Source organism: Manis pentadactyla, chromosome 10 (genome assembly GCF_030020395.1).
Source record: "Manis pentadactyla isolate mManPen7 chromosome 10, mManPen7.hap1, whole genome shotgun sequence".
In the NCBI taxonomy this organism is placed as follows: domain Eukaryota; kingdom Metazoa; phylum Chordata; class Mammalia; order Pholidota; family Manidae; genus Manis; species Manis pentadactyla.
This window is the reverse complement of record NC_080028.1, coordinates 43,734,926-43,760,538: the sequence shown is the minus strand read 5'-3', so window position 1 is coordinate 43,760,538 and position 25,613 is coordinate 43,734,926. Positions and strand designations below refer to the sequence as shown.

Genomic DNA, 25,613 nt, shown 5'->3' with positions numbered 1-25,613 from the left:
CATGTAGGAGAATGAAACTGGACCATTGTCTAACCCCATATACAAAAGTAAACTAAAAATGGATCAAAAGCCTGAATGTAAGCCATGAAACCATTAAACTCTTGGAAGAAAACATAGGCGAAAACCTCTTAGACATAAACATGAGTGACCTCTTCTTGAACATATTTCCCCGGGCAAGGAAAACAACAGCAAAAATGAGTAAGTGGGACTATATTAAGCTGAAAAGCTTCTGTACAGCAAAAGACACCATCAATAGAACAAGAAGGATCCCTACAGTATGGGAGAATATATTTGAAAATGACACATCCGATAAAGGCTTCACGTCCAGAATATATAAGGAGCTCACACGCCTCAACAAACAAAAAACAAATTACCCAATTAAAAAATGGGCAGAGGTACTGAACAGACAGTTCTCAAAAAAAGAAATACAGATGGCCAACAGACACATGAAAAGATGCTCCACATCGCTAATTATCAGAGAAATTCAAATTAAAACTACAATGAGGTATCACCTCACACCAGTAAGGATGGCTGCCATCCAAAAGACAAACAACAACAAATGTTGGCGAGGCTGTGGGGAAAGGGGAACCCTCCTACACTGCTGGTGGGAATGTAAGTTAGTTCAACCATTGTGGAAAGCAGTATGGAGGTATATCAAAATGCTCAAAACAGACTTACCATTTGACCCAGGAATTGCAATCCTAGGAATTTACCCTAAGAATGCAGCAATCAAGTTTGAGAAAGGCAGATCCACCCCTATGTTTATTGCAGCACTATTTACAATAGCCAAGAATTGGAAGCAACCTAAATGTCCATCAATAGATGAATGGATAAAGAAGATGTGGTACATATACACAATGGAATACTACTCAGCCATAAGAAAAGGGCAAATCCAATCATTTGCAGCAACATCAATGGAGCTGGAGGGTATTATGCTCAGTGAAACAAGCCAAGCGGAGAAAGAGAAATACCAAATGATTTCACTTATCTGTGGAATATAAGAACAAAGGAAAAACTGAAGGAACAAAACAGCAGCAGAATCACAGAACTCAAGAATTGACTAACATGTACCAAAGGGAAAGGGACTGGGGAGGATGGGAGGGTAGGGAGGGATAGTGGGGGGAGAAGTAGGGGGTTATTAAGATTAACATACATGGGGGGGTAGGAGAAAAGGGAGGGCTGTACAACACAGAGAACGCAAGTAGTGATTCTACAACATTTTGCTATGCTGATGGACAGTGACTGTAAAGGTGTTTATAGGGGAGACCTGGTAAAGGGGAGAGCCTAGTAAACATAATATTCGTCATGTAAGTGTAGATTAGTGATACCAAAAACAAAGCAAAAAAAAAAAAAAAGTTCATTTACTGTGTGGTAACCTCCAAGGAGTTCTACACAAGGTTATAAAGGGCATATAAAAGTGTAGGCAAAGGGTCTGTTTGTGTTTATACACAGGATCAAAGCCTAATTGGGCTACCCCGAAAATGAACTAAGATACGATATGAAAAAGAACTTCCAACATCTGCACTCTCTGGAAGACTCATGCCAGAAGATGATCATAAAAAAACCCCAACAAAGATCCACGCACTGCTACAGCTGTAGATGCACTCATCCCACCAGTTCCTGGACTTGCCATGGGAATGAGGAAGGAGATATCTAAGCTGGCCTGTGCATACAGTAAAACAACAAATTTGACTGGATCTATACTGTTGGAACTCAACCAAGAATTTGGAGAAGTGCAAATTGTAGCGCTCCAAACTCTTACAACTGCAGACTATTTACTGTTAAAAGAACATATGGCATGTGAACAGTCCCCAGGAATGGGTTGTTTTAATTTGTCTGATTTCTCTCAGACTGTTCAAGTTCAGTTGGACAATATCTACCATATCATAGATAAGTTTTCACAAATGCCTAAGGTGCCTTAATGGTTTTCTTGGTTTCACTGGATATGGCTGGTAATTACAGATATGCTTTGGTTATGTAACTATACTCCTATTATGTTAATGTGTGTGCGCAATTTAAATAGTAGCTTAAAACCTATATATGCTGTAGTCACTCTACAAGAAGATATGTCAAAGAAATAATCAATCTTCCCATGTTTTCTTCCGTCTGCTACTTCTATAGCTTTTCTTCTTCCTTCCTAATTACAACCCTTAAATAGAATTCGTGCCTAATATCAAATTTACCGAGTATCATAACTCCTCCAAGTGGTAAAGATACCTCAAGACAAATGCTGGGCATAAAAGCCACAGGGCATAAATATGCAAAGAAGTAAAAAGCTAACCTTTTCAAACAATAAGGCTTCCCTCTCAATTACCAACTTCACATTTCCCTGTATGGCCCCGGAAGATGACTGGTTAGCCAGAGACGGGTAAGATTCCTCAAGGGAGGAACAACCTAAGACAGACAGGCACAGTCGCAGGGGGGTCATCAGGTGAGAAATTGGGGATCAACAGAGGTGATGCTTAGAACCTCACCCCCCCTGTTCTGAGAGAAATCTTCTGCATACGTGGATGTTTTATTGCCCTGGTCTAGCTTGGATTAACACATAGTCTACAGGCACACACCTGATCATCTACTTTTGCTCTCTTACAACACTAAACTATGTTTTCTACCTTTATCTTGTATCTACCTACCACTTCAGCATTTTATTAAAAATAATAATAATAAAGAGAGAAATGTGGTATCCACATATAAATCAAGTATAAAAACCAAATGAGTATTCATATTTGAACTGACTGTTTAGAGTTCATAATGCATGAGCAAAACCGAAAGTTTCTGTGATGACTCCCCTTGTACTGTTCACTATGTAACTTATTCATTATGTAAGAATTTGTTCTACATGTAAGAACTTGTTTGTTATGCCTCAGAAGATTGGAGACTGACGAAAATTAGGCTTGGGGTGGATTAATGATTGTGCATTGAGCATTGACTCCCCTATACAGAATTTTATTGTCGTTAACAACCATTTGATCAATAAATATGAGAGATGCCCTCACAAAAAAAAAAAAAAAAAGGACAGACTTCCAATGGTAAAATAAATAAGTAACCGGGATGTAATGTATAGCATAAGGAATATAGTCAAGATATTGTAACAGCTTGGTAGGGTGATAGCTGGAACCTAGAATTATGTATATAAATGTTCTACCACTGTGTTGTACACTTGAAACTAATGTAATGTAATACTGTGTGTCAACTACCCTTCAATAAAAAATAATTATTTAAAAAAAAAAAACAGCTCTTAGTTTCATTGATTGTATTTGTTTAGTCTCTATTTATTTATGCTCTTATCTTTATTATATTCTTTCTTTTACTAACTTTGGATTTGGCTTGTCATTATTTTTCTAGTTCCTTTATGTGCAAGATTAGAGTGATTATTTGAGGTGTTTCTTCCTTCTTGAGTTATGACTGTATCACTATAAACTTTCCTCTTAGGACTGGTTTTCGTACATCCAAAGTATTTTGAATCATTTTATTTCTGTTTTCATTTTTCATCAAGTATTTTTTGGTTTCCTCTTTGATTTCTTTCATGACCCATTGGTTATTTAGTTGCATGCACTTTAGCCTCCTTGTTTGTTTGTTTTTTCTTGTGATTGTTTCTAGTTTCACACCATTGAGGTAAAAATATATTTGATATGATTTCAATCTTCTTAAGTTTATTGAGACTTGCTTGGGTATAACATGTGGTCTATTCTGGTAAATGTACTGTGTGCACTTGCAAAATATATGTATTCTGCTGATTTTAGATGTAATGTTCTTTTTCTGTTAAGTTCACTGGTCCCTTGTGTCGTTCAAATGCATGTTATCCTTACTGACTTTCTCTCTAGATGATCTATCCATTGTTGTAAGTGGGTGTTAAATCCTTATAGTATTATTGTATTACCTTCTCCCTTTATATGTGTTAATATTTGCTTTATTTATTTAGATGCTCTTCTGTTGGATGTGTATCTATTTATAGATGTATCTTCTCACAGGATTGAGCCATTAATCATTATATAATGTCCTTTGTTGCTTCTTGTTATGGTCTTTCTTTCAAAGTCCATCTTGCCTGACAGAATTGCTGCCATTCCAAATATTTTTCATTATCACTTGCATGGAATATCTTTCTCTATCCAGACCCCTATCTTATACAACTCACAAAAATTAACTAAAATGTAAGAACTGAAACTATAAAATTTATAGAAAAAAACATGGCAAAAAATCCTTGACACTGACGCAGTATTTTTTGACATTACACCAAATGCACTGGCAACAAAAACAAAATACAAACAAATGGGACTACAACAAACTAAGAGCTTCTAAACAGCAACGGAAGAATCAACAAAACAAATAGGCACCCTATGTAATGAGACAAATATTTGCATACCATATACAATAAGATGTTAATATACAAAACATACAAGAAACTTCTTACAAAAATAAACAGCAATAAAAAAAACCCCACCAAAACTCGACAAAGGACATGGAAAGATATTTATCCAAGGACATACAAATGGCCAACAAATGTATGAAAAAGTGCTTAATATTGCAATCATCAAGGAAATGCAAATTAAAAACACAATACAAATCATAATTCTTAAGATGGCTGTCATCAAAGAGACATGATAAATGCTGGTGAGGATGTTGCAGAATGAAAAGTATTGTACACTACTGATGGGGGTGTAAATTGTTTCAGCTAATTTCAAAAAAATTCAGGGGCTTCTTAAAAAATTAGAAATGGACTGCCATATGACCCAGCAATCCCACTTTTGTATATATATCAGAAGAAAATGAAAGCACTATCTCAGAGAGGTATCTGTACTTTCATTTTTACTGCAGCATGGTACACTGTAACCAATACATGGAAACCACTTAATTGTCTGTCAATGGTGTAAAGGTTAAAGGAAATGTGATTCATGTGAAATCTGTGATCTATAATAGGAATATTACTCAGTCATTAATAGAAGGAAATTCTGTCATTTTTAACATTGATGAAATTTGATTGAATGCATTGTGTTAAGTAATAAATCATAGAAAGACAAGTATTGTGTGATCTCACTAATATGTGGGTGGTTAAAAGCTGAACTCATACAAACTGGGAGTAGATTTTGATCGTTAGGCATGAGAGGTAGGGGTAAATGTGGAAATGCTGATCACAGGGTACAAACTTCCAGTTTCTAAGATCGATAATTTGTGGAGATATAGTGTATAGCACTGTGACTATAGTTTAAAATATTGTATTGTATACTTAAAAGTTGCTAAAGGAATATATTTTAAATATTCTCAGCACAATACCCCTCCAAAAGTAATTCAAGGTCCTATATAAGTGATGAAAATGTTAATATTCTTATCGTAATAATGATTTCACAATATATATGTACATCAAACTATTAAGTTGTACATATTAAACTTACAAATTGTTATGTGTCCTTTATATCTCAATAAATCTGTAAAAAAAGAAAATAAATACTTTGTGGTTTTCCCTTTGCAGCTACATCCATCTCTACTTGATTTTATAACACTCTTTTCATATGTTATGTTATTGATTCCTACTTGCAGATTATACAAAATATAGTAAATCAGAAATGAGAATTTAGAGATCAGTAACAGTGTTCATCCTGCTGGGACTCACACAGAATCTACAAATTGAGGTTTTGTTTTATACATTTCCATTTTTACCTACAAGTTGAGTATATTTGGAAACAAACAAAACAAACAAATGCTTAGTCAGACTTACTCAAGAAAAAAAGAGAGGACACAAATAAAATCAGAACAAAAAGGAGAAGTTATCATTGATAACCACAGAAATACAAAGAATTATTAGAGGTCTATAAGAAAGACTATATGCAAATAAACTGGACAACCTAGAATAAATGAACAAATTCCTATATACATACAATTTTCCATGACTGACCCAGGAAGGAACAGAAAATATGAACAATTTACCAGTAATTAAATTGTATTGGTAGTCAAAAACTCCAAACAAAGAAATAGCCAGGACAAGATGACATCACAGCTAAATTCTACCAAATATTTAAAGAAGGGCCAATACATATCCTTTTTAAAGTGTTACAAGAAGTAGAAGAAGAGACAATACTGCCAAACTTATTATGTGAGGCCAGTATCACTCTAATACCAAAAATAGATGAAGATGATACAAAAATTAAAAAATTACAGACCAATATCCTGAACATTGATGTAAAAATTCTCAACAAAATATTAGCCAGCCAAATTAAAAAATGTCAGTGGGCAGAGGATCAGAATAGATATTTTTCAAAGAAATACAGATAACCAAAAACCTCCTCCCAAAATCACATAGAACACAAAAACACAACAAATAAAACTAAGCCTGAACACAACCTGAAGGCTGTGGAACTGACCACCTACATCTGGGGAAGAAGAGAAGACCCTATAGAAAAGGGTAAAGGACAAAGCCCCAATCCAGCATGATTCAAGCCCTTCCCCCACTCTGGCCCACAGACTGGAGTAAGAGGAACCGAGTGGGGAGGGAGAAGGAGCCCAGGACCCTGAACACTGACACTGGAAATGTGCTCCAGGAACACAATCCACATTGCATGGTGCCCTGGTGATGGGCAGAACACTCCAGGAGGCTGAGAAGCCAGCTGCCTGTGGAGAAGGAGCATGCTCTACCAACCTACCCCTTGAGAAAGAAAGCACAGTGGGCCATTTGAAAGACTTCCCAGCAGTGAGAGGGGTGGCAGAGGAAAAGGTAGGCAAAATAGAGATGGATCTTGTTTTTTATCCATTCTGTCACTCTATGTCTTTTGATTGGTGCATTCAGTCCATTTAAATTAAGGGTGATTATGTATAGATGGGTGCTTATTGCCATTGTAGGCTTTAGATTTGTGGTCACCAAAGGTTCAAGGATAGCTTCCTTGCCATTTAACAGTCTGTCTTGAATTGTTTATTGCTCTATTTCAAATACAACCTAAAGATACTACATTTTCTCTGTTCTTTTTCTTTCTCCTTCATTCTTTATATATCAGGTGTCATATTCTGTACTCTGTGTATTCCTTGACAAACTTTGTGAGTAGCTGATTTAATTTTATATTCGCTTAGTAATTAGTTGGTCTACTAACTTTACTGAAGGATTGTTTTCTCTGTTGAGTGCGGTATTTTGCCAAAAAGAGACTCAGTTCAAGCCAAAGACATATACAGACTAAAAGTGAAGGGGTAAAAAAAGACATTTCATGCAAATAAGAGGGAAAAAAAAACAGGGGTAGCAGTACTTATATCACACAAAATGGATTTCAAAATAAAGTAAAATGAAATGGAGAAGAATATTACATAATGATTAAGAGGTCAGTCCAACAAGAGCATAAAACCATTATAAGTATCTATGTACCCAATACAGAAGTACCTAAATAAGTAAAACAAATACTAACTGAATTAAAGGGGAAAATATAATGCAACACACACATCTTTGGAGACTTCAACACACCACTCACACCAAAAAACTGATGAAACATATAGAAAATAAGTAAGGAGACAGAGGAACAGAACAATGCATTAGAACAGATAGATCTAACAGAAGTCTGTAGAACACTCCACACAAAAGCAACAGGGTACACATTCTTCTCAAGAGTACACACAATGTTTTCCAGAATAGTTCACATACTAGGCCACATAAAGAGCCTTCGTAGATTCACAAAGATTGAAATTGTCCAAGTCAACTTCTAAGACGACAAAGCTTTGAAATTAGAAAGATATTGTGCAAAGAAAACAACAAAGCCCACAAACACATGGAGGCTAAACAACATGCTCCTAAATAAACAAAGGATCAGTGACCAAATAAAAACAGAGATCAAGCAGTATATGGAGATAAATGAAAACAACTCAACAGCCCCAAACCTGTGGAATGCAGCGAAGGCAGTTCTAAGAGGAAAGTATATAGCAATACAGGCCTACCTCAGGAAAGAAGAACAATCCCAAATAAACACTCTAAACTCACAGTTAATAAAAACAAGAAAAAGAAGAACAAATGAGGATCAAAGTCAGAGAAGGTGGAACATAATATAGATCAGAGAAGAAATAAATAAAATTGAGAAGAATAAAATAATAGAATCAATGAAACCAGGGTATTGTTTTTTGAGAAAATTAAGAAAATAGGTAACCCCCCAGCTAGAATTACTAAGAAAAAAAGAGAGTCTACACACATAAACAGAATCACAAATGAGAAAGGAAAATCACTATGGACATCACAGAAATACAAAGAATTATTACAGAATACTACAAAAAATTATATGCTAACAAATTGGATAACCTAGAAAAAATTGACAACTTTCTAGAAAAATACAACCTTCTAAGACTGACACAGAAGAAACAGAAAATCTGAACATACCAATTACCAACAACTAAATTCAATTGTTAATCAAAAAACTACCCCAAAACAAAACCCCTGTCCAGATGGCTTCACCACTGAATTTTACCAAACCTTAAGAGAAGACCAAGACCCATCCTCCTAAAAGTTTTCCAAGTAGTAGAAGAGGAGGGAATACTTTGAAATTCATTCTATGATGCCAGAGTCACTCTAATACCAAAACCAGACAAAGGCACCACAGAAAAGAAAATTATAAACCAATATCCCTGATGAGCATAGATGCAAATATCCTCAACAAAATATTAGCAAACCAAATTCAAAAAGACCGTCCGTCATAACCAAGTGGGATTTATTCCACAGAAACAAGGATGATATATTTGAAAATCAATTAACATCATCCTCCACAACAAAAAGAAAGACAAAAACTACATGACCATCTCCATAGATGCTGAAAAAGCATTTGACAAAATTCGACATCCATTTATGATAAAAACTCTGAACAAAATGGGTATAGAGGGCAAGTACCTCAACATAATGAAGGCCATATATGACAAACCCACAGCCAACATCATTCTTAATAGCAAGAAGCTGAAAGCTTTTCTTTTAACACCAGGAAAAAGACAATGATGCACATTGTCCCCACTTTTATTCAACATATTGCTGAAGGTCCCAGCCACAGCAATCATATGACACCAAGAAATACAAGGGATCCAAACTGGTAAAGAGGAAGTTAAACTTTCGCTGTTTGCAGACAACATGGTATTATACATAGAAAACCCTAGACTCCACAAAATAACCTGTTACAACTAATAACTGAATTCAGCAAAGTTGCAGGATACAAAGTTAATACAAATAAATCTTTTCCATTCCTATATACTAAGAAATAATTAGCAGAAAGAGAAAACAGGAAAACAACTCCATTTATAGTTGCATCAAAAAGAATAAAATATTCTTTAAGGAATAAACCTAACCAAGGAGATGAAAGACCTCTACTCTGAAAACTGCAAGACACTAATGAGAGAAATTAAAGAAGGCACCTATAAATGGAAACATATCATGCGCTCATGGATAGGAAGAATTAATATTGTCAAAATGGCCTTTCTGCCTAAAGCAATATACAGACTGAAGCAATCCGTATCAAAATACCAAAATCATTCTTCAACCAACCAGAAAAATAGTTCTGAAATTCATATGGAACCACAAAGATACCGAATAGCCAAAGCAATCCTGTGAAGGCAGAACAAAATGGTAATTGTTCTCCCTAACTTAAGCTCTACTACAAAGCAACAGTAATCAAAAAAATTTGTTATTGGTACAAGAACAGACACATAGGTCTATGGAACAGAATACAGAACCCAGATATAAACCCACATGTGTATGGCCAATTTATGTATGATAAAGGAGCTATGGATTTACAATTGGGAAATGACAGCCTTTTCAACAATTGGTGTTGGTAAACATGATACATGTAAGAAAATGATACTGGATTTTTGTCTAACTCTGTACACAAAAGTAAACTCAAATGTTACAAGGACCTGAAGCTGGATGTAAGTCATGAAACCTCATAGAACTCACAGAAAAAACATAGGCAAAATTCTCTCATAGCAATTTTTTACTGAAAATGTCTTCTTAGGCAAAGGAAACAAAATAAAAAATGAACAAGTGGGACTAATATATAAGAATCTGCTTCTGAATTATCATTGGAAACTTATGTTTTACACTTGGAATGAGCTGGTTGCTATTAATGTTTCTTATTCTCTAAGGACATTATCCCTATTGGTGCTTTACATAGAATTTTATGGCAAAGTACATCATATTTTATACTCATCGGAGGCTTTGAATCAGGTCCTCCAAGGGCTTTTTATTCAGCTATTTTCTACACAACTGTTATAGAAGGAGTTAATACGTTGAGCTGTTGGTATAAAAAGCTGTTTGGAGAGAATCAGACCACTCACTTTTGCAGAGCCAGAAGGTATTCTCAGCTCCTACTTGCATTGTGACTTTATTATCTGCCTTTTAACTACTGAAAATATAAAAAAATTATCCTATTTTAATTAGGATACATTTCTAGGCATTAAGATGACATTTCTCATAAATCCAGAAACTTTGTGTACATATGTGGTGAGTATAAGTCTCAGGGAGCAAGTGGCTAGGAAGGCACTTAGATGATCCTACTAGTAGGTTTTAGGTCATTTTAGCTATAGTTTCTCATTGAGAGAATGAAAAATGGAAAAGGCAAGTCATGGGATGTTTTCAAGCCCACCAGATTGAAAATGATTGTAGGACTCATTTTATGCATTGCTAATCTGATGCAGTCCCACATAGTGAATGATTTGCAGAAAAAAAATTTCTCATCTCTCTCTTTGTGTTCCTCTTCTCTCCTGTCTCTATGTCTTATTTATCTGTTATATATATCTATATATTTACATCACACATATCTCAATTAATTTTTGGTAAACATTCCATTTTTCTGTATCTCCCCTCTTTAAGGACAAGCATCTCTTGTTTGCAAACACTTTGCCTCATAAATACAGTTTAATGTTCCTTTTACTTTCATGATATCTATGACCTGGAAGTGTTACACGTAGAACTGTCCTTGATGGGAGTCGATACTACTCATTTAAACCTCATAGTAACTCTATTACTATTACTCTGTTAATTCCACTGTAAAGTTATCTCCACTTTACAGATTAGGAAACCGGGAGCACAGAGAGATTAAATGACTTGCTCAAGGTTTCTTAACTAGTAGATGACAGAGATATGACTTGATCCTAGACAGACTGTTCCTTCCAGGGTTCATATACCTAACCACTGTGTGTCACTGAAACATGATCATACATCTTGTCCTAAAGGAAGGTAAGCAAAGTATCTTGATATCTTTCATATATTTATTATTTTTTACACATAGTTTCTCATGTTATATTAAAATAATCAGGCATTAAAGCCCTCTCTGTTGAAGTAGAGATAAAAAATAAAGGAATAATTAGAGGAACTTGGATAAAATCAGAAGAAAATCAGAAGAAAAGGACTAATTTCTGAGTGAAATATGACTTGACTTTTAATTAATACTTAGCAAACAAGAGGAGGGATCTGGAGAGTCTAGGTAGGATATAATCACCATCTCCCATACATTTCCATTTTATCAGGTACCACATGTTGAAGTAAAGGAATTTTAGGATTTAACTTTTGTGTCTAAGAGTTTTTGGAATAAGAAGACTATGCCTCATGCCTCAAAAGCCAACAATTCCTGATCCTACAGGGGAAATCTCAACCAAAGTATGGACTTAAAAAATGAATTGGGAGTAATGCTGTGAATTGGGAGAAACTGGAATGTTTAAAACAATCTCAGTAACTGTAATTGTCAAGAGAAATCTTTTAATAAGCTTAGATTCCATTTGGCAGATTTCAGTGCAGCTGAGGGAATTACCTCATCAAAACCCATCCTACAAAAGGAAATGCATGTGACTGGGTTTGCTTGGTGTTGATAGACACCGTCTCATGCAATTCTGTTTGATGTTGTTCTTCAGATCCCATTTCTGTGGCTTTTATGTGAAGATTGGCAATAGGAGAAGTCAGTGATATGAAACCATCCAGCAATAACAATGTTCAACATACTGGTACTGACAAGTGACCCGCATCTAGAGATTTTGGTTTTTCTATTTCTGTTCATCTCATACACGTTAAGTTTGATTGAGAATCTTACAATAATTTTGCTTATCTTGGGGGATTCTCGTTTAAAAACAGCTATGTATTTCTTTCTTCAAAATTTCTCTTTCTTAGAAATTGCACTCACAATGGCCTGAGTCCCCACATACCTCTACATCATATCAAGTGGGAACAAAGCCATCAGCATCAAAGCCTGCTTCAGCCAAATATTTTTTATTGTCCTCTTTGGAGCTGCAGAATATTTTCTGTTGGCTGTGATGTCCTATGACCGCTATGTGGCCATCTGCAAACCCCTGGATTACGTGAGCATCATGAGCAGCAGAGTCTGCGGGAACTTCATCCTCTCTTGTTGGGTATCTGGCTTATTGATCATCCTTCCACCCCTTGGTTTGAGCCTTAATCTGGAATTCTGTGACTCTGTTATTGACCATTTTTTCTGTGATGCTCTTCCAATGCTGAAGAATTCATGCTCAGATACATGGTTCATAGAGCAGCTGGTCATATTTGGTGGTGTTTTAAACTTCCGATTGACCCTAGTGTGTGTAGTTCTGTCCTATATTTACATCGTTAGAATGATTCTAAGAATAAAAGCCTTTTCCACTTGTTCTTCTCATATGATTGTGGCTTCCATCGCATATGGCAGCTGCATTTTTGTATATATCAAACCTTCAGCTAAAGATGAGCTGGCCATTAATAATAAGGAGGTTTCTGTGCTCATTGTGTCTGTTGCCCCTTTGTTGAACTCCTTCATTTATACCCTGAGAAATAAACAAGTGAAGCAGTCTTTCCATGACACCCTCAAAAGTCTTGTGCTTCTTCCAAAGAAATTTTAGGTTCTCTTACTAGAATCTGAAAATAAAAACAAAGTTATCAGTATGCGGATGGAAATTGAACCATGGATGTTGTACAGTCTTACGTTGTTGAGGGCAATGAAGAGAGTTAGGCAGAAAGTCTAAAAAGAAGTATGGGGGACCAGCCTTTTGCAGATGGATATTTCTCTACTTTTCTGAAACTTGTGTGTGTAACTCATCTGCTCATTTCTACCAACTCTTTTTAGTATTGTCTCATATACATTAGTCATTAGTTCCATGAATCCATGTCACCCTACTTTTTGCAACAAAAACTTCCTTTTTTTAATGGTAGCATAGTTGATACACAGTTATATTTTCATCAGGTATACAACATAATAATTCAACAATTTTATTCATTTTGAAGTGCTTATCAAGGTCAATGTATTTACCAACTGTCAGCATACAAATATGACATGCTGGATCATATCGTAATTCTATTGTTATTTTTAGGAACCACCATACCATTTTCCATAATGGCTGCATGAATTTACATTCCCACCACAGTGAACAGGGGTTCACTTTCTTCTACATGTTCACCAACGTTGGATATTTCTTGTCTTTTTTATAATAGCTATTCTAATAAATGTGAGGGTATATTTAATTGTGGTTTGATTTGCATTTCCCTTATGAGAATTTATGTTGAGCACCTTTGCATATGCCTGTTGGCCATACATTGGTGTTCTCTGGAAAAATATCTCTTCATGCCCTCTCTCCATTTTTCAATCAAATGGTTTAGCTTTTGGCTGAATTTGAACATCTGCCTCCTCCTAAACTCTCTTTGATTTTTACATGCTTACTGAGCAGATTTCCAAGGTCAGTCATGAGAAACCTTACACAAATACAAGTTTTATCATGTTGAGACTCACAGATGATCCTCAACTACAAATCCTGCTTTTCATCTTCCTATTTCTCACCTATATGTTGAGTGTAACAGGCAATCTGACTACTATCACCCACACATTGGCAGACTCCAATCTTAAGACCCCTATGTACATTTTCCTAAGAAATTTTTCTTTCTTAGAAGTGTCATTTACTACTGCCTGTAATCCTAGGTTCCTGTACAGCATGTCAACTGGGGACAATACCATTACCTACAATGCTTGTGCCAGTCAAATATTTTTCAGTGTTCTCTTTGGAACAACAGAATTTTTTCTCCTGGCAGCCATGTCCTCTGATCACTACAATGTTATCTGTAAACCCCTGCATTACATGACCATCATGAATGGTAGGGTCTGTACCTTATTAGTCCTCTGCTGTTGGGGGTCTGGCTTGATGATCATTCTCCCACCCCTTAGCTTGGGCTTCCAGCTTGAATTCTGTGATTCCAATACAGCTGATCATTTTATCTGTGATGCAGGTACCCTCCTAAAGATCTCATGCTCAGATACACGGGTAATAGAACAAGTGGTTATCCTTGTGGCTGTATTTGGACTCATCATTACCCTAGTGTGTGTGATTCTGTCCTACAGACACATCATCAGGAGAATTCTCAGGTTCCCCTCTGTTCAAAAGAGAAGAAAGGCCTTTTCCAGCTATTCCTCCCACATGGTTGTGGTTTCCATCACCTATGGCAGCTGAATCTTCATCTACATCAGCCTTCGGCAAAGGAGGAGGTGGCGGTAAACAAAGGCATCTCAGTGCTCACTATATCTTTTGCACCCTTGTTGAACCCCTTAATTTACACCCTGATGAACAAGCAAGTGAAACAAGCTTTTAATGACTCCGTGAAAGGACTGCATTTCTCTCAGAGAAATCAAAGCTTTGATGAATCAAGTAAAATGTAGAAGAAAGTCCTCTAAATATTTAACTACTGCCTCTAACTTAATTCAATTCTTTGTGCCTATAATTCAGTCATATTAACCTTCTCAGACATTTAATGCTGCATCCTCTCACTTTAAGCAAACTCTTTCTTCTTCTTTCAAACCCATCTGATATGTGGTGCTTTCCCTAATTGGGAATCTATAAAAAGTATTTCCAAGTCATCAAACTTGTACATTTCTTACCCAAATGTTTTTTCAGTGCTCTGGTGAAGGAAGGAATGTAATAATATTTAAAAGTATACAAATTATCTGGAAGATACATTATGTGGTAAAAGTACTAGTTTCTTCTCAAAAGCAAAGTTGTCAGAATTATCCTAAATAGTAACAGAGTGCTTGTCAATGAAGAAAGGAAATAAGAAAGAAAGAAAGATGAAAGAAATGGAAGGACAGAGGGAAGGAAAAATAGGAGAGAGAGAAAAGGAAGGAAAGAAGGAAATAATAGGAGAAAGGAAACATGCAAAAAAGCAAGAAAGCAAGAAAAGGAGAAAGGCCTCTACTGATTATACTCCCACCTTTTAAATTACCTTTAAAAGTAAATCGTTACTGCTGCTGGCTAACAGGCAAAAAGGGCAAAAAGTTAATTGTTAAAGAAAATTGAAAAGATTATATCTGACATTAAATTTAAAACTCAGAGAATATCTATCTCAAAATTAAAAAGTAGGCTTTGAAATTGCCATTTAACACTGTTTAAAATTACTTCTATGACATAATTTTGAAAACAATTTCTTTTTTGGAATTCCTAATGAAGTGTCAGAGTCTCCAATTAGTACTATTAATGCCCTTGCCAATGCTATAAATCATGTTTTAGTTTTATCAAAATGTATGCAGAAGAAGATTGACTAAATTGATGAACACGTCACAGAGAGCAAGTCATGAAGCCTGAGTTCTGATTTCAAGGCATGTTCAGACCGCTCCAGTCTGCTGCCTTTCAAGCAGCAGTGTGGTTTGCAGAGGGCAGGATGGGAAAAGACACTGGAATTGAAAGTATAAAAGCTGACATGCTAGTAGGGATGTCTCTTTGCAATAATACACACCTAGTTTACCAATATGTCTTCTCATCTTTGTATACTAAGTTATTTTATTGATATCAAAGAAGAAAATTAAATTGACTCAACATTTTGAAATTTATTTAATAGATTTTATGTACCATATTCTGTCCTGTGGTAGCATATTCAAGATTTATTATTTTGATAAAGGGAAATGTGAGATATTGCAGTTATCATCTCCTGCCAAGTTGGACACATTTTTATTTATTTATTTATTTATTTTAACTTTTTAAAAAATTTTGGTATCATTAATATACAATTACATGAGCCACACTGTGGTTACTAGACTCCCCCCATTATCAAGTCCCCACTGCATACCCCATTACAGTCACTGTCCATCATTGTAGTAAGATGCTATAGAGTTACTACTTGTCTTCTCTGTGCTATACTGCCTTCCCTGTGCCGCCATACACACATTATGTGTGCTAATGGTAATGCCCCTTATTCCCCTTCTCCCTCCCTTCCCCTCAACCCTCCCCAGTCCCTTTCTCCTTGGTAACTGTTGGTCCATTCTTGGGTTCTGTGAGTCTGCTGTTGTTTTATTTCTTTGTTCTTATACTCCACTGATGAGTGAAATAATTTGATACTTGTTTTTCTCTGCGTGGCTTATGTCGCTGAGCATAATACACTTTAGCTCCATCCATGATGTTGCAAATTGTAGGATTTGTTTTCTTTTTATGGCTGAATAATATTCCATTCTGTATATGTACCACAGCTTCTTTGAAGCATACTTATTATCAGCATGACCTCCTGGAACATTCACCAAAGAGCTCTTACATACTGAAATCAGTATAAGAAATATTTGAATAAATAAATTGGCACAAGAGACTCTAAAATATTTATTATCAGGACCAAACCAATTATGTGACATTTTATAAGGTGCTTCATTCAATGACAAGTTTGTAATTAGTCAGTGTAACTATCATTTTGATATATTTGTAAAGCAGAATTAATTTTTATTTACTTAATTGAGATTTTGAGCTGTAAAACCAGTAAGTTAAAATAAGAAAAACCACAGGACATAAGTATGTAAAATTGAAGAAGATAGAAAACTAGGAGCAAAGAAACTAAGCCAGATTGTGTGATCCCAACCTTCTTTATTGTGGAGTTAAAAATATTATATCTACAAATAAATGCAAAGCAATTATAATTAGTCATTATACAGAAGCACTGCAATTTCACTCAGGGGTGTAAAGTAGCATTATCTTAAACTGGAGGTAAAAGATGTGCAGTGGTGGAAGTACTAAAGTTTGAAATAAAAGAAAGCAAGACATGAATACCAAGCAGCTCCATATATACTTCTTGTATAGTAGCTTCAGCATGACTATGGTATTGAATAGCTTTCAGTCACTGATTGGTCAGCTACTCACAAATGAAGGAATGACCTGGGAATTTCCGTACAGTCCATAGTCCATCAGGAACACCCACACAAGGCAAGTCCCCAGGAGTGGGTCGATTTATATTGTGAGGATGGATGCCTAGGTCCGAACTTGCTTTGTTGTAATATTTTTGTAATTTTAAACTTAAGGAAATATTTCAAAAGTCGTAAAAGTATTTGATATGCCCTTTATCTAGACCCACATTTGTTTGTTTTGTATGATTTACTTCATCATTCTCTCTCCATCTTTCTCTTCTTTTGCATGTATATAAATACAATTTTTAATTAGAATCTATAAGAAGCTTGAGGTAGTCTTTTTTTTATACTAGCAAAATATTTTTTAAGGAATCAGAAAGTGTCTATTGTTAGGATTGATTTCAAGTTCTGGTGGAGTTCACCAAGAAGAAATAAGAAATATTCCCCAAATGATGCAAATTTTAACTACAGAGATGAAAGTTTGTTTTTAATTATCATAGCATTTTGAAAAACAACACAGAAATGATGTTTTATGTTTGTGAATACACAAATTACAATGAATCTATTTACATAGGAATTTGATGGGAGGGTATAATTGGAGACCTTAAAAGTATTTACTACTTTAAATTTTAATTATTCTATTTTTTTGTAATCCTGTTTTAAGTAATAAATAGCAATTTATTAAGGTAAAATTATGATACCAAAGGAGAGAAGTGATAACTCTATTCTGTTACAGTGATTAGCTGCTATAGATATTATTGAGTATGAGGAGGATAAGGTAGGCTTGCACTTTTTAATTTGGCTTTTATTTTGTGTAAAGTCCTGTGTTAAGTATCACTGTGGACAGTTCTCCGAGGGCACTGTCCCCACAGCTGCCTACTTTAAGATCTTTGTCAAAAGACTACACAAAATTCACAAAGAACTTTGGAGCCTAATTCACCTGGGACTTGTGTTTATTCACTTGGTTTCATGTTTGGCACATAAAAAAATATCAATCTGGTTATTGTAAAAAATTCTCATTGTTTCTAGGAACATCCATTTATCACATCTATCTAACCAGGGATTTCCTGATATTCCCCTAAACCATGGATTGCCTTTCAAAATAACACAAACACCTTAGTAGGAAAGTCTTGACCCCCTACTGGGAATGAAATGGCCAAATAAATCAATGCCATCCCTGAGCTGTCTGTGCAGTGAGTAGGTGTCCCTGAGTTAGAGAGACCAGAAGTCTGCTATGAAGTCTATGTAAACATTTCTTCATGCTTCCGACCCTCAGGATGCTCAGCGATACATAGTCAACTGGGACCACTATGTCTGTTATCTTTGAGAGACTTAGAAAATTATATTTTCTTAGAAACAGTTTGATACATTTGACCAAAATTAGGGACAGAAGATAGTTAATTGAGTTGTAGTAAAAAGAAAATAGAGTTTATAATTTTGAATTGATTGACGTTAGGAAGCAACCTTGAATCGGAAATCGTCTGCTGACAAAATGTAGATCCTTGTGCTCTCAAAAATGTTGTTTTCTAAAAGAGAAAAGAAATAAACATACATTAGTAAAACAAGAGTGCTAATTTATATTCAAGATATTTAGGAGCATGGAAATGGCTTAAAGTTTCCAGACTTGTGTAAGTCAGAGGTGTGTTAAGACTGAAGACAAGAGAGGTAGTTGGCCTTTCCTATATTTTGAGAATCTTCGTCTATTTATTATTTTTAATTACTTAATCTATTGTTACTCTTAACTTAATTTCCTGTTAGTTGTGTGAGGCTCACATTCTTGGGAATGCCCAGCTCATCCTAAAATACCAGACTATGGTGAGCCCTCCATTCTTTACCAAAACTCATAAACTCTTGGAGATTTAACATAGGAAGGGGATGGTTGGTGCATACAGAGTTTCACCAACTTATAAAGGAAAGAACAATTTAAAGCAAATAAGCAAGGAAGAAAGGACTATTTTAAACCTTCAAATAGCCAATTAATTAAAATTTACATAATAAATGATGTAGTTTTTTTTTCAATTTATTTATGGCCATAAGCATTGGAGATTGAAATCCTTTCAGTAGATGTTACTGTAGTTAGTTGGTTTCAGCTTAAGACCAATGACACTGAGATTGTTGATACATAACCAGAATTTTTAAGAGCTTTTATCACTTGTGTTAATGTTTCTGGCAGGTGTATTGAGGAAGCATAAGTGGAATCCATAAAAGGAAAGTTACTTCACTGTCCAAGACAGTGATAAGTCAGGTAACGCTTTTTTGCCTTAATACAGGTATTTATATATATGCTGAGTGTATAGTCAGGTTGTGTGACTTAGGAGCCATTCAGAATATTTCCTCCACCAAACATAAAAGAATCATTTAAATTAGAGTCAGGGTTTGGGCAAAAGTAAGAGTTGTCACAGTAGTTTTAAAATTGAGTCCCCATAATAAATAATATAGCTTGATCTAAATCTGAGAGAAAATATTACCCGTCTCTGGCTAACCAGTCATCTTCTGGGGCAACACAGGGAAATGTAAAGTTGGTAAGTGAGAGAGAAGCCTTATTGTATGAAAAGGTTAGCTTTTTACTTCTTTGCATATTTAAGCACTGTGGCTTCTATGCGCAGCATTTGTCTTGAGGTATCTTTACCACTTGGAAGAATTATGATACTCGGTAAACTTGGTATGAGGCATGAATTCTATTTAAAGGTTGTAATTAGGAAGGAAGTAGAAAAGCTATAGAAGAAGCAGGCGGAAGAAAACATGGGAAGATTGGTTATATCTTTGCCATATCTTCTTGTAGAGTAACTTCAGCATGGATAGGTTTTAAACTACTAATTAAATTGTGCTCAAACATTAACATAATAGGAGTATAGTTACATAACCAAAGCATATCTGTAATTACCATCCATCTCCAGTAAAACAAAGAAAACCAGTTAGGCACCTTTGGCATTTGTGAAAACTTATCTATTATATGTTGGATATTGTCCAACTGAACTTGAACAGTCTGAGAGAAATCAGACAAATTAAAACAACCCATTCCTGGGGACTGTTCACATCCCATATGTTCTTTTAACAGTAAATAGTCTGTAGTTGTAAAATTTTGGAGCGCTACAATTTGCACTTCTCCTAATTCTTGGTTGAGTTCCAACAGTATAGATCCAGTCAAATTTGTTGTTTTACTATATGCACAGGCCAGCTTAGATAACTCCTTCTTCATTCCCATGGCAAGTCCAGGAATTGGTGGGATGAGTGCATCTACGCCTGTAGCAGTGCTTGGATCTTTGATGGGGTTTGTTGATGATCATCTTCCGGCATGAGTCTTCCAGAGAGTGCTGATGTTGGAAGTTCTTTTTCATATCGTATCTTAGTTCATTTTCGGGGTAGCCAAATTAGGCTTTGATCCTCTGTATAAACACAAACAGACCCTTTGCCTACACTTTTATATGTCCTTTATACCCTTGTGTAGAACTCATTGGAGGTCACCACACAGGAACTGCCTTTTTTTAATTTTTTTTTGGTATCATTATTCTACACTTACATGACGACTATTATGTTTACTATGCTCTCCCCTATACCAGGTCCCCCTATAAACCCCATTACAGTCACTGTCCATCAGCATAGCAAAATGTTGTAGAATCACTACTTGCCTTCTCTGTGTTTTACAGCCCCCCCTTTCTCCCACACCACCATGCAAGTTAATCTTAGAACCCCCCTTCTTCTTCCCCCCTTATCCTTCCCTACCCACCCATCCTACAGAGTCCCTTTCACTTGGTACTTGTTAGTCAATTCTTGAGTTCTGTGATTCTGCTGCTGTTTTGTTCTTTCAGTTTTTCCTTTGTAGTTATATTCCACAGATGAGTGAAATCATTTGGTATTTCTCTTTCTCCACTTGGATTGTTTCACTGAGCATAATACCCTACAGCTCCATCCATGCTGCTGCAAATAGTACGATTTCCCCTTTTCTTATGGCTGAGTAGTATTCCATTGTGTATATGTACCACATCTTCTTTATCCATTCATCTATCGAAGGACATTTAGGTTGCTTCCAATTCTTGGCTATTGTAAATAGTGCTGCGATAAACATAGGGGTGCATTGGTCTTTCTCAAACTTGACTGCGGCATTCTTATGGAAAATTCCTGGGAGTAAAATTCCTGGGTCAAATGGTAAGTCTGTTTTGAGCATTTTGATATACCTCCATACTATTTCCACAATGGTTGAACTAATTTACATTCCCACCAACAGTGTAGGAGGGTTCCCCTTTCTCCACAGCCTCGCCAACATTTGTTGTTGTTTGTCTTTTGGATGGCAGCCATCCTTACTGGTGTGAGGTGATACCTCATTGTGGTTTTAATTTGCATTTCTCTGATAATTAGCAATGTGGAGCATCTTTTCATGTGTCTGTTGGCCATGTGTATTTCTTTTTTGGAGAACTGTCTGTTCAGTTCCTCTGCCCATTTTTTAATTGGGTTACTTGTTTTTTGTTTGTTGAGGCATGTGAGCTCTTTATATCTTCCGGATGTCGAGCCTTTATCGGATCTGTCATTTTCAAATATATTCTCCCATACTGTAGGGTTCCTTTTTGTTCTATTGAAAGTTTCTCTTGCTGTACAGAAGCTTTTCAGCTTAATATAGTCCCACTTGCTCAATTTTGCTGTTGTTTTCCTTGCTGTGGGAGATATGTTCAAGAAGAGTCACTCATGTTTATTTCTAAGAGGTTTTTGCCTATATTTTCTTCCAAGAGTTTAATGGTTTCATGACTTACATTCAGGTCTTTGATCCATTTTGTGTTTACTTTGTAAATGGGGTTAGACAATGGCCCAGTTTCATTCTCCTCCATGTAGCTGTCCAGTTTTGCCAGCACCATCTGTTGAAGAGACTGTCATTTCGCCATTGTATGTCCATGGCTCCTTTATCAAATATTAATTGACCATATATGTCTGGGTTAATGTCTAAATTCTCTAGTCTTTTCCATTGGTCTGTGGCTCTGTTCTTGTGCCAGTACCAATTTGTCTTGATTACTACGGATTTGTAGTAGAGCTTGAAGTTGGGGAGTGAGATCCCCACTACTTTATTCTTCTTTCTTAGGATTGCTTTGGCTGTTCTGGGTCTTCGGTGTTTCAATATGAATTTTTGAATTATTTGTTCCAGTTCATTGAAGAGTGTTGCTGGTAGTTTCATAGGGATTGCATCAAATCTGTATATTGCTTTGGGCAGGATGGCCATTTTGACGATATTAATTCTTCCTAGCCATGAGCATGGGATGAGTTTCCATCTGTTAGTGTCCCCTTTAATTTCTCTTTAGAGTGGCTTGTAGATTTCAGAGTATAATTCTCTCACATCATTGGTTAGGCTTATTCCTTGGTATTTTATTTTTTTTGATGTAATTGTGAATGAAGTTGTTTTCCTGATTTCTCTTTCTGTTTGTTCATTGTTACTGTATAGGAAAGCCACAGATTTCTGTGTGTTGATTTTGTATCCTGCAACTTTGCTGTATTCCTATATCAGTTCTAGTAGTTTTGGGGTGGAGTCTTTAGGTTTTTTTATGTACAGTATCATGTCATCTGCAAATAGTGACAGTTTAACTTCTTATTTACCAATCTGGATTCCTTGTATTTTTTGTTTTGTCATATTGCTGTGGTTATTACCTCCACTACTATGTTAAGTAAGAGTGGGGTGAGTGGGCATCCCTGTCTAGTTCCCGATATCAGAGGAAATGCTTTCAGCTTCTCGCTGTTCAATATAATGTTGGCTGTGGGTTTATCATAGATGGCCTTTATTATGTTGAGGTACTTGCCCTCTATTCCCATTTTGCTGAGAGTTTTTATCATGAATGGATGTTGAACATTGTCAAATGCTTTTCAGCACCTATTGAGATGATCATGTGGTTTTTTCTTTCTTTTTGTTGATGTGGTGGATGATGTTTATGGACTTTCGAATGTTGTACCATCCTTGCATCCCTGGGATGAATCCCACTTGGTCATGGTGTATGATCCTTTGATGTATTTTGGAATTAGGTTTGCTAATATTTTGTTGAGTATTTTTGCATCTTATTTCATCAGGGATATTGGTCCGTAGTTTCCTTTTTTGGTGGGGTCTTTGCTTGGTTTTGATACTACGGTGATGTCAGCTTCATAGAGTGAGTTTCGGAGTATCCCCTCCTCCTCTATTTTTTGGAAAACATTAAGAAGAATGGGTACTATGTCTTCCCTGTATGTTTGTTAAATTCTGAGGTGAATTCATCTGGCCCAGGGGTTTTGTTTGGTAGTTTTTGATTACCGCTTCAATTTTGTCGCTGGTAATGGTCTGTTTAGATTTTCTGTTTCTTTCTGGGTCAGTCTTGGAAGGTTGTATTTTTCTGGGAAGTTGTCCATTTCTCCTAGGTTTCCCAGCTTGTTAGCTTATAGGTTTTCATAGTATTCTCTAATAATTCTTTATATTTCTGTGGTGTCCGTCGTGATTTTTCCTTTCTCATTTCTGATACTGTTGATTTGTGTTGACTCTCTTTTCTTCTTAATAAATCTGGCTAGAGGCTTATCTATTTTGTTTATTTTTTTGAAGAACCAGCTCTTGGTTTCATTGATTTCTCTATTGTTTTATTCTTCTCAATTTTTTTTATTTTTTCTGTGTTCTTTATTATATCCCTCCTTCTTCTGACCTTAGTCCTCATTTGTTCTTCTTTGTCCAATTTCGATAATTGTGACATTAGCCCATTCATTTGGGATTGTTATTCCTTTTTTAAATATGCTTGGATTGCTATATACTTTCCTCTTAATACTGCTTTTGCTGTGTCCCACAGGAGTTGGGACTTAGTGTTGTTGTTGTCATTTGTTTCCATATATTGCTGGATCTCCAGTTTGATTTGGTCATTGATCCATTGATTATTTAGTAGCGTGTTGCTAAGCCTCCTTGTGTTTATGAGCCTTTTTGCTTTCTTTGTACAGTTTAGTTCTAATTTTATGCCTTTGTGTTCTGAAAAGTTGGTTGGTAGGATTTCAATCTTTTGGAATTTACTGAGGCTTTTTTTGTGGCCTATTATGTGGTCTATTATGGAGAATGTTCCATGTGCACTTGAGAAGAATGTGTATCCTGTTGCTTTTGGATGTAGAATTCTGTAGATGTCTATTAGGTCCATCTGCTCTACTGTGTTGTTCAGTGCTTCCGTGTCCTTACTTAATTTCTGCCTGGTGGATCTATCCTTTGGGGTGCGTGGTGTGTTGAAGTCTCCTAGAATGAATGCATTGCAGTCTATTTCCCCCTTTATTTCTGTTAGTATTTGTTTCACATATGCTGGGGCTCCTGTGTGTTGGGTGCATATATATTTAGAATGGTTATATCCTCTTGTTGGACTGAGCCTTTTATCATTATGTAGTGTCCTTCTTTATCTCTTGTTACTTTCTTTGTTTTGAAGTTTATTTTGTCTGATATTAGTACTGCAACCCCTGCTTTCTTCTCGCTGTTGTTTGCCTGAAATATGTTTTTCCATCCCTTGACTTTTATTCTGTACATGTCTTTGTGTTTCAGGTGAGTTTCTTGTCAGCAGCATATAGATGGGTCTTGCTTTTTTATCTATTCTATTACTCTGTGTCTTTTGATTTGTTCAGTAATTCCATTTACATTTAGGGTGACTATTGAAAGATATGTACTTATTGCCATTGCAGGCTTTAAATTCATGGTTACCAAAGGTTCAATGTTAGCCTCTTTAGTATCTTACTGCCTAACTTAGGTCGCTTACTGAGCTGTTATATACACTGTCTGGAGATCCTTTTCTTCTCTCCCTTCTTATTCCTCCTCTTCCATTCTTCAAATTTTGGGTGTTTTGTTCTGTGATCTTTCTAGGAGTGCTCCCATCTAGAGCAGTCCCTCTAAGTTGTTCTGTAGAAGTGGTTTGTGGGAAGCAATTTCCCTCAGCTTTTGTTTGTTTGTTAATTGTTTAATCCCACCATCATATTTAAATGATAATCATGCTGTATACAGTATCCTTGGTTCAAGGCCCTTCTATTTCATTGCATTAAATATATCATGCCATTCTCTTCTTACCTTTAGAGTTTCTGTTGAGGAATCTGATGTTAGCCTGATGGGTTTTCCTTTATAGGTGACCTTTTTCTCTGTAGCTGCCTTTAAACTCTTTCTTTGTCCTTGATCTTTGCCATTTTAATTATTATGTGTCTTGGTGTTGCCTTCCTTGGATTCTTTCTGTTGGGGGTTCTGTGTATTTCCGTGGTCTGTTTATTTCCTCCGCCAGTTTGTGGAAGTTTTCAGCAATTATTTCTTCCAAGATACTTTCCAACCCTTTTCCTCTCTTTTCTTCTTCTGGTACCCCTATAATACAGATATTGTTCCTTTTGGATTGGTCACACAATTCTCTTAATATTGTTTCATTCCTGTAGATCCTTTTATCTCTCTCTATGTCAGCTTCTATGCGTTCTTGTTCTCTGGTTTCAATTCCATTAATGGCCTCTTGCATCCTATCCTTTCTGCTTATAAAACCTTCCAGAGTTTGTTTCATTTCTGTAATCTCCTTTCTGGCATCTGTGATCTCCCTCCGGAATTCATCCCATATCTCTTGCATATTTCTC

General features: G+C 35.9%; 1 protein-coding gene across 1 annotated transcript; it reads left to right on the top strand.

Moving 5' to 3' along the window:
* Positions 1 to 12,240: 12,240 nt before the first annotated feature.
* LOC118913867 (olfactory receptor 6C2-like) lies at positions 12,241 to 12,816 on the top strand. Its single transcript, XM_036888177.2, has one exon. It carries the CDS (start codon positions 12,241 to 12,243, stop codon positions 12,814 to 12,816), a length of 576 nt encoding a protein of 191 aa, XP_036744072.2.
* Positions 12,817 to 25,613: the final 12,797 nt, after the last annotated feature.